This window comes from Adiantum capillus-veneris, chromosome 23 (genome assembly GCF_014529385.1).
Source record: "Adiantum capillus-veneris isolate H3 chromosome 23, ASM1452938v2, whole genome shotgun sequence".
In the NCBI taxonomy this organism is placed as follows: Eukaryota; Viridiplantae; Streptophyta; class Polypodiopsida; order Polypodiales; family Pteridaceae; genus Adiantum; species Adiantum capillus-veneris.
Genome location: NC_140953.1, coordinates 68,168,281 through 68,178,311, shown reverse-complemented (window position 1 = coordinate 68,178,311; position 10,031 = coordinate 68,168,281). Strand labels below are relative to the sequence as shown.

Here is a 10,031-nt window from a genome sequence, read left to right as displayed (position 1 = left end):
TGGGCATAAAAGAGGACTCTTTTTGGGTCCACCAAAGGCCTCAACCTATTGGATCTAGAATACTCGAAAGGTTTTTCGACGTAAAATGTGATGTAGGTTCAAAGTGCCAAGCTAATTATCTATGATTTTACAAAAGTGATTTGACATGCTGATAACAATTGCATGGATAGCAATGTATGAATTCAAAAATGACTTAAGGAGATTAAATTTTCTACAATTGAGACTAAGAGAAAGTAACAATTTGAAGAAACCCAAAAAAACACAAAACAAGCTATATTCGATGCCTTTTTTTTTGTCACATATACATGGAGATCTCAATCTTACAAATGTAAGTATGACGACCAAAAGGATTTCAAATATTTATTTATGATGATTCATTTCAATTTGGTTCTCTCATCAAGTTTTCTTTGGTAATCTGATGTCATGAAGTACTTGCATCCATAAGTCGATAGGTGGATCACATACTACTATGTAGACTGATGCAGGGATTTTAGCCATATCTCAAACTCTTCCTTAGGGAGCTAGATTTTATGTTCCTAAAGTGAGCAATGGATTCTTAAGAATTAATATAAGTTTCTAAAGTGGAATATCTTTGTTGTCATGATTCGTTTTACTGGCATCGTGTAATACATGTTTGTACAATTGTGATTACATACAAAGATTTAATGTTGATGTAGAATAGGATTATATGCTTAGGCCATGATTATAGCATGATAGAAAGTTATAGTTAAGACTTCCAATAATAGAGAACATGACAATTAAGACCCTTGACAAGGTTGGAGCTTCTAATTGTGTGTTTACACCAAAGGCTTCTTATTAAGATTTCATAGAAGTTTCTCATGAAGCACATTGAAGTGAGATAGCTTGTATTGTCAATATCTGTTTTGTTGGCATTGTGTAATACATGTTTATACAATTGTGATTACATGCAGAGATTTAATCTTGATGTAGAATATGATTATATACTTATGCCATGATTATAGCATGAGAGAGTGATAACTGAGACTTCCAATAATAAGAGCACGACAATTAACATTTTAAAGGAAAAAGGACTATAAGGGTTACTAAATCTGAAGTATTATCACCTCATCTTCTTACTAGTTTTGTAGCTCAAGTTGAATTGTCTCTTACAGAGCAACATGAACCATGCTACTACTTTGCATACAAAAGAAGATTATGCAGATCGAAATAGATAAACTTCAAGGGTGGTTGTTGCCCTAGTATACATATACCAGTTTTTATGCATCTTTTTGTCCATGTAGGAATTGTTTTAGGTCAAAATATTGAGTTTTTTTAATAATTGGGTGGTGGAAACTCAAAAAATGTGATGTGTCCCAACAAGTATGTCGAGACCTCGGTACACATACCTTAACCATCTTGTGGGCCAAGGATAGGTTATGTAAATGGCGATAGACATGTCTAAATGTCTTTCCCTCTCTAAGTTATGGCTTCTTGTTGCTCCTTTCTTCTTCTTGGTTTAAAGGGCAGAGCCATCATGGCCAAGAACCACTTGTTTTCTTCATGTGGGCAACATTTGGCCAAACGAAGGATTCAAATGATTGATATCCTCTTGTGCTAATGCCAAAAGTGTTAGCTTGATTGGAGTATGTCTTCCTGGGGGTGGAAGACCTGAGGAAGAGAATCTTGTTGAGATGCCTACAAACATGAATGTGCTTCTAAACTGGTAGTTGCCTACGCATACTTCCTGCTCAAAGCAATGTTCAGGAAAAATCATTTTTCCAAACATACAAAATTCCTTCCCTTGAATTTTCAAAGAGGAAATTTAGAAAATTAGATCTATATTTCCGGTTTTTACACAATTTTTCTCTATTTTGGGGTGGAATTTCTCCTTTTCCAGCATTTTTGAAATTGAAAACGACACGATATTAAGCTGAGACACATTTTTCTTGAACACTGGCTAAGGGATGTGTTCGTTGCTTGATTAGGATGCAACTAATATTTGGAAGACAAAATCAATGTCATTCTTTACATGGATAGATATGCAAAGGTATGTGTCTCTTGCATGACCACGTTACATGGCTAATATTTGTAAGGGCAAATTGGCTCTAGCTATTATAAGGTAGAGCCATAGGGATGTGTTCGTTGCTTGATTAGGATGCAACTAATATTTGGAAGACAAAATCAATATGCTGTTCTTTACATGGATAGATATGCACCACCTATCCTTAGAGGACAAGGATTTTTGACTCCAATTTCTTGGTTTATAAATGGGTCCTTCATTAGAAAGCCTTGTGATTTACTTTCAACTTTTTGTTTATTTTAGACCTCTTTTTCAACTTTTTTGTTTAAGCTTCCAACATGAGTTAGAGCTTTAAATTTGTACTGGTTGCCATCATTGAGAGAGAGAGAGAGAGAGAGAGAGAGAGATAGTCCAAAGCAACAAGCTCAATGTTCCCAAGCTTGTTCCGTGCAAGAAGAGTTTGTGCCAAGTGACCCCAGTTTCTGTTCAGAATTTCAATTCCTTCAACTTCCTGCTTGGAAATCTGAATCTTCCAAAGTGTTCTTTACCAATGTGCCAGCTGTACACTTTTGAGCGCACCACGCATGCTCCGCCGACCATTGTGATTAAAGAGAAATGAAAAAGAGCACACTTCTAAGGCGGCTTAGATATCATGATCTGCTTGCAACAGTAGGTTGTTTGCTACTAGATGTGGAAGATGTTGTAGGCAATATTGTGATGGGCTCCAAAAAAACATATCTGCAATCACCACATACATGATCCAATGAGTATAAGAAAATTGAGGCAAGCTGTCAAAACAAAACCAGGCTTTTCTCCAGATGTGCCCGATTGGCACTAGGACGAGTCCAAGTCCGCTTGAAGGGTTTTTGGACCTCTCTAGTATTAGTCATGATGATCATTGGTATGTACTATCAAGTTTATTGAAGGACTTCAAATCTCCCAGACAAGGATGGCCCTCGGTAGGTGAAGGTTTGGGTTTTGAATCTTGGTGGCATCGTTGAACTTTCCACCATCAGAGTCATTTGTGCATCCATAAGAAAGGGATCCTTGTGATCACGCTTTCTTTTAAATTTCAACGCATTCAAAAAATCACAAGACTGGAGAAGTACCCAAGTTTTCTACATGTAGGAAAGCTCACATACACATGTATATACACACATACATATATATATCTATATACATATACTATGTATGTATATATATAGTTAGAAAGGGAACCTTGCGATCAGGTTTTCCTTTAGATTTCACACACACACACACACACACACACAGATATACAGTATATATATATATATATATAGCCCCCAACCTCAACAAAAGTAAATAAGCAAATTTTTGCATTGGTCATCACCTGTAAAGAGCAGAGGCAAAGGTAGCCCCAAAGCAAGGTCCAAACCAATAAATCCAAAAGTTGTTGGACCAAGCGCCTGAAACAACCGCAGGGCCAAAGCTTCTGGCAGGGTTCATCGATGCGCCTGTGTATGGTACCCCGACAAGATGGTCTACTAATACTGCAAATCCAATTGGAAGGGGTGCAATCACACCTACATCAAGGTTACAGCAATAAGAAGAGAACAAAAACAAGAAAAACAAAAACAGAGTGGAAGTAAACATTTTAACAGTCATGGGTTTCTCTAGCAAAGTTATATTTTTTCAAAGACCATAGCCATCACCACATCAAGAAGACGCCAAGGCTCAGCTACTACTCCCAAAAATGCTCTAAGAGTTCTATTTTATTGATCATATATATGTAAACAATTGATGGTGTTTATGTACTTATTGGGCTATTTATATTTGTATATATATATATATATATGTGTGTGTGTGTCAGGGGCTACAGGACAACGCCATGGACCTCTTGCCCAACTCTTTGCAGAGGTGGCCCGCTCTTTACATGCTCTCCCCCTATTCTTAAGCGTGAAATCCCTCCTTTCACACATGTCTGCTCCCTACACTAGACTTTGGCAAAATTTTGTATTCCTCAATGCACAATAGCGTACCACAAGTACCACAGGGGAGAAGTGAAAGACCCAACCCTCTCTGCAGAGGGGGCCCGCTCTTTACCTGCTCACCCTATTCTTAAGTGCAAAACCCCTCCTCTTACACATGTCTAGCTCCCCACACTAGACTTTGGCAAAATTTTGTAAGTATTCCTCAATGACCAATAGCGTATCACAAGTACCATGAGGGAGAAGTGCTAATTTGAAAAAATGTGATATGACTTCAGCACACAGTAACAAGCATTTCTTACCAGGGCCTCGTCTATCAACTGCCACCCCAAATATGACAAAGATGAGAACAAATGTCAACATAATCTCCATCAAGAAGGCTTGACTTGGATGCACTCCATTCGAAAGATCATGCGAACCCAGAGCGCCAACCCATAGCTTTGGTGTTGCATCTCTCAATAATGCTGCTCCTATCACTGCCCCCAACAACTGCTCATAAGTGGACACGACTGAAAAGCCCATAAGTTCAGAGAGTACACAATTTGCTTTAACGCATGCAGACCTATGAACATACATATACATAAACGTATGTATATATAAATATATATATGCATATATACATAATACATTATGTGTGCGTGCGTGTGCGTGTGTGTGTGTGTGTGTGTAGCGGGGTGCAAACATGTGACTAAGATTAACGCATTTCACAAGATACAATGAAAGCAGACTATTCATGCCGTTGCTTCCTATTTTGAATTTGAAAACCTTCCAAATTAAGGAGGCAATTAGACCTGTGCTCCGACATAAAGGCCAGCCCGAAGCAGGGTTTCTTTGCCAGCAATGACAAAGGCAAGGGTAACAGCAGGATTGAGGTGCCCGCCTGATATGGCTCCAGTAGCTCCTGCAAGACATGCTATTGCCAGTCCATGAGCCAAAGCAATAGCGACCAATCTGCTTGGGCTCATCCCCAAGCTCAACATCCCTATTAAGAAAAGATAGACAAAACCTGATTATGACCAGTGAATCAATGCCATGTTAGGAAAAGCTTCACATTCCTCAAAATCAAATGTGATAGACAGTGAAAGATTAGTAAAAAAGATTGTTCCAAGACCTTTGCATCAACTCATTTCCATAATCACGCTTAAAAGATGAGTAAGTGGTACCAAAACTACCCTCTTGACACAGTTTTCTGAACGTAATCTCCTATATAAACCATCATGAAATATGACCCCAGCCCACACCAATATGGCTGTGTGGGTAGAGCTACTCAGTGTGGTAATCACACAACATGTCTCACTAATGAGACCCAAGTCCTATTTATAGGACTCACTTAAGAGGTGGCCATGTTCACACTTGACTGGACATAGCTAACGCACCCATCCTGAAGTCCGGGGACATACCATGATATTTAACCAGATGCCCACCATTGTATGCTGCTAATTGGAAAGAGAAACTAACTACCACCTATTGATGAAATGAAACTCTTAAAACATTCATATCTAAGAAGCTTACCAGTTGCCACAACTGAGCCACAGCCAAGGTACACAAATAGCATGGTCCCTATCAGTTCTGCACCTGCAGCCTGCCATTGCTCTTTGGAGCGCAGCGTTTTCCTGTCTCCAAGTTCAACCTGTATTATGGACCCAAGTTTAGAGGAGCATTCTGTAAGACGAGCAAACATTACACAGAGAAGTAGGAGCACATCTCTTGTCTAAATTCAGCAATCCATATTAGAGTACAAGCAATGGTCAAGGGCACATATAAACACAACCAAAGTTCTAAAGCATTGCAGGCAGACGATGGCAATGCCTGGAGGCGGGGGGGGGGGGGGGGGGGGGGTCAACATCTCAAAGACATAGAAAGAGCACATGCTTGCTATTAGTCCGTCCATTGCTCTAGAACGCTTAGCATAGTCACTATCTTTCTCTCGAAAGGCAGTGCCAACAAAACACTTATAATTTTTAGTGAGAATTGGCATAACAGATATAAATGCATACTAACAAGGGACACCCGTTTTTGGGCTTCTTGTCCCCTTTCTCGTCCCGCTCCCCCCATCCCAACACCATCCCGCGCTGTCCCCTTGTTTCAAACCTCCCTTGTGGAAACAAGATTCCCCTCTAAACCCTGTCCCCGTCCTGGCTGTTCCATTTTGTGCAATGTGCATGTAGGAGAACATGCTATTACCCTTGTTAGCACTCCTTAAATGAAGTAGCACACACAGATGGCAAGTGTGGGTTTCGAGAATACAGAACCAAATCTCTTGGCAACCTAGGGTGACAAGGAAGTTACTGTTCCAATCTATATTAATGCAGAATTGTTATCGATAGGATCTCCTCTTCGTGCTCATGAGCTCAAAAGAGAGATTAATGGTTGTTCCTTGGATGAAACTTAGCAAGCTTGCAGCCTTGGTGTTGGACTCCTCTACTTAGGAAAAGCTCCATGGCTGGACCCCACAAAGGCTCAAGATGGCCACGAAGCGCCACAATCTAATACGGCTATCGATGACAACAAGGTGCAGCAGCTGATCTTTAACCAAAACAAGTTGTGTGATGCAGGGAAAGAAGGTGAAAAGCCACACTGGCTTTCTAAAACATGGAGGCTTTAAGCTAGGCTAGGGCAAGAATTGTAAGCTTATCTTGTTAGAGTTATGTTCGCCCTCTAAATGCTTTCCTCCTCATTACACATGCATCAGCCCTTGGTTGTGGGTTGGCCACCTATACACCTACTGGACAGGGATCTCAGGCACATTTAGGGTTTGCACCAACACTTCGCCTCTCTCAGGCCTATTTTGGCCATTTTATTATTTTTAGGATAAGAGTTTTAATTTTGGTCGTGATATTTGCCCGACCTTACCCTGCAGGGCTCACTATACATGCATTCACAGAGCTTTCCATCTGAAGCAAATGGGCTCTCCAGCCTTTGTCCATCTCTCTCTTCTCTCTGATGCCATTGTCTCTTTCTTCTCGCCTTCCGCTACACACTGTAACATATCTCCCTTCACATGAGGCCACTTAACATCCTAAGATAGAAAATGGTTTGTATGCCTATCTCCCTTCTCCTCTAAATGTTTTCGAATGGTGAGAAACACAGGAAATTAACTTCACAGGCTGATCCTCATGTCATACGACTATGACCCCGCTAGCACATTAGGAGTTGTGATGACCATGTACACATGGAGCTCTTCATTTTGTGTTTTCCAAATCTAAGTTGCACATAAGGTCTTCAAACTGAAACCAGCTTGATCCTACACATACTAGATCTCCTATAGTGAATCATTGGAGCAGGCTCATAATAGCCACCACACCCGAGTACGTCAGAAATTAAGAATATCCATCAAGAATATCATTATGGGCAACATACAAATACCGTAAAAGTAGAAGAAAGGCTGCAATGGGGATAGGAACCGGCCTACATAAGAGGGTGAGAAACAGTGTGTGTGACCCACTTCTCATGCCCCTCAATATAGAAATACGTATCATGCAACATCTCTTGCAACACAGATTCAGGTACGTATTTTTCTGTATTTGACAGAACTAACCTTCATAAAATTGAGCATAGTCACAAGCTTAACCGCTCCTTCGACCATGGTCTGGACAGAAGCTGGAGAACTTGCAGGTTGACCATGTAGCTCCACCATGTGAGCATCTCTTTCTGTAGGAGGAGAGCTGACAAACTGTGAGCCCACCGCCCTTGCAACATATGGGGGAACCTTCATGGGAGGGGGGGATGCAGGCAAAGTCGGCAGCACGGGTTTGTTGTTGGGTCCGCCGCCAGCCCCACTTGCACCTCTCTGCTGCTGTTGTGGATTAGGGCTTGCTGCTTGCTGTTGGCCTTCTCTCTGCAGCTCAGAATTAAAGAACTCTTGGTCCGATGCATCTGTCAAGTGTAGAGGCACATAATTCGGGCTCTTGTTCACTATGTTCCCGAGTCTTGAAGCCGGATGATGGAACGCATCCATCTCTCTCTCTCTCTCTCTCTCTCTCTCTCTCTCTCTCACACACACACACACACACACACACGCACGCACGCACGCTCACAAACGTGCGCGTTCACACACAATCCCTAGCACACTGGTGTCCACAAGCTGATCGCCATTATCGCTGGTTCCGAGCTTGTTCGCTCGCTTGCTCTTTCGCAATCGTCGCCCCAACGCAGCGCTTCAATCACCTACTGATTTTTGAGGAGAAGAAAGAACAATGGTTGAAAACAAGCATGGTGGTTAAAGGGAGGAGAGAACGAAGGGAGGAGAGAACGTCATCTATGAAATTGAATCTTGATAGTGCTACATAAAGGATGAAGGTTTGACTAGCATGGGAATCAGTAACGTTTCACAAGATTATAGTCCACACGATTTGGGGTCAAAATCATCAATTGAAATTGACTCCGAGAACGAAGAATCTGAGTTAAATCTTAGTGCAAATGTGGGAACAACCCATTCAGGGTCCAGTGGTACCCTAAATGACAATCTATCCAAGGGAGCAGAAGACACAAGTAGCGATTCATCTAGTGACTCTTCACTAGAGGTCGGATGTAATAAAAAATTAGACAAGAAGAGTAAGAGATATAAGAGGCGACGATATTGAGCAAATGTGCGTGCTAAAATAAATGAAGGTTAAACCATTGGATTTCTTAATGAGAGTAGATACAGAATGTACTATGATCCTCTAAGCCAGGAAGAGTTACAAGCCATCCACCAAAAGAAAGCATCCAAAGAACAAGCAGAACTTAAAAAGATCCAAGCAAGAGTTGAGGCTCGAGAAAGACAACAACGCAAAAGACGCCAACGAGAGGCCAGCGTTGGAGTTACACATGCATTCCACGTTGAAACAGAGGAGGATTGGTTGGACTCTTACACACCTCTACGATACTTTATTGAACTAAATAGCGCTTATGAAAAAGTGCTATTTAACGCCTTGTTAAACACGAGTGCGAAATATAATCTATTGTCATATGGAATGTGGTGTCAGTTGGGAAAGCCACCTCTATCTGAGAGTATTGTCATAAAATCTAATATCTAATATCTAACCAATCCAAATGATTTTCTCATATTAAATTGATCACTTAATGTGGGAGAATAAACTGGAACAAGTGTTAAGATATAGACATGTGCTTATAGATCTATCTCAACACGGGGCCAATGGTAAAGGGGGCCAAATGAGAGATGGTCTATCAAAGAGCAAGGCTAACAAATGGAACATACGACCTTAGGGTTAGCTTCATTGAATACCTCCAATAATGTGTGTAAAAGGCCTTTGACCTTAGGTAAGCTAGGGCTGAGCTTGAGGCGCGGGAACCCGACCCAGCTCGAGGTGCTTGTCCTGCTTGATGACTAAGGTGCTTGATGATTGAGGTGCTTGAGATGCTTAATTATTGAGATGCTTGAGGTGCTTGACATGCTTGAGATGCTAGGGTTGCACTAGATGCTAGGGTTGCACTTGAGGTGAGAACCGAGCCTAAGCTTAAAGTGCTTATGAGCCAAGCTTGTGGTGGGAACTGGGCCTATGCATGAGGGGCTTGAGGTGTCAAAAAGTCAAAGATTCAATCCCTACAAGGAGGGGGCGAGCCCTACATGAGGGGGGATGAAAGAGAACACCCACACACTCACACAAGGCATGCATGGTACAAAGAAAGCAAAAGAGACACTTGTCAAGTTCCTCCTCATGTTGCCCTCATGGTGTGCCTGAAGCCTATTGGTTGGCCACCCAAGGGGTCCAATAATAATTTAGGAGATTTAATTAATTGATTTAGCATTTATCTAGCCCTCTCTCTCAAAAGGGAAAGGGGGACACTTGTCTCAAGGCTACCTTGCCGCTTGTAATGCGTCTTGCTTGTGATTGGCTAGGCCTGGAGGGGTCCAATGAGCTTCAAGCATGAGCTACAAGGAGGGGTCGACCCAAGTAAGCTAGGGGGTTGCTTAGGGGGTATACTCACCCACACACACTCACAAACACTCTCATTGTGTGCTATGCAAAGTGCAAGAGCTCCCTCTCCTTCTCCAAGCAAGTAGAGGTTGAGAGCCTACACCAACACTCTTGGATATGGAGTGCAAATCCAACCAAGAGCCATGCTTCAATGCTTAAGCTTGCCATCTCCTTCTTCTT

General features: G+C 41.7%; 1 protein-coding gene across 1 annotated transcript; it reads right to left on the bottom strand.

Annotated features, from left to right (window-relative positions):
* Window positions 1-1,942: 1,942 nt before the first annotated feature.
* On the bottom strand, window positions 1,943-8,130 carry LOC147427918 (aquaporin TIP1-2-like). The gene is made up of 6 exons (XM_086496923.1): window positions 7,469-8,130; window positions 5,443-5,560; window positions 4,722-4,912; window positions 4,233-4,419; window positions 3,333-3,525; window positions 1,943-2,719 (listed from the first exon to the last, which is right to left on the bottom strand). Exons 1-6 carry the CDS (start codon window positions 7,886-7,888, stop codon window positions 2,632-2,634), a joined length of 1,197 nt encoding a protein of 398 aa, XP_086353049.1. The 5' UTR covers window positions 7,889-8,130; the 3' UTR covers window positions 1,943-2,631.
* Window positions 8,131-10,031: the final 1,901 nt, after the last annotated feature.

Coding starts and splice junctions, on each gene's coding strand:
- LOC147427918 (XM_086496923.1), bottom strand. CDS start 7,888: ATGGATGCGTTCCATCATCCGGCTTCAAGACTCGGGAACATAGTGAAC. Junction 4,420..4,721: donor GCCTTTATGTCGGAGCACAG/GTCTAATTGCCT, acceptor ACTTATGAGCAG/TTGTTGGGGGCAGTGATAGG. Junction 3,526..4,232: donor AGTTGATAGACGAGGCCCTG/GTAAGAAATGCT, acceptor ACCTTGATGTAG/GTGTGATTGCACCCCTTCCA.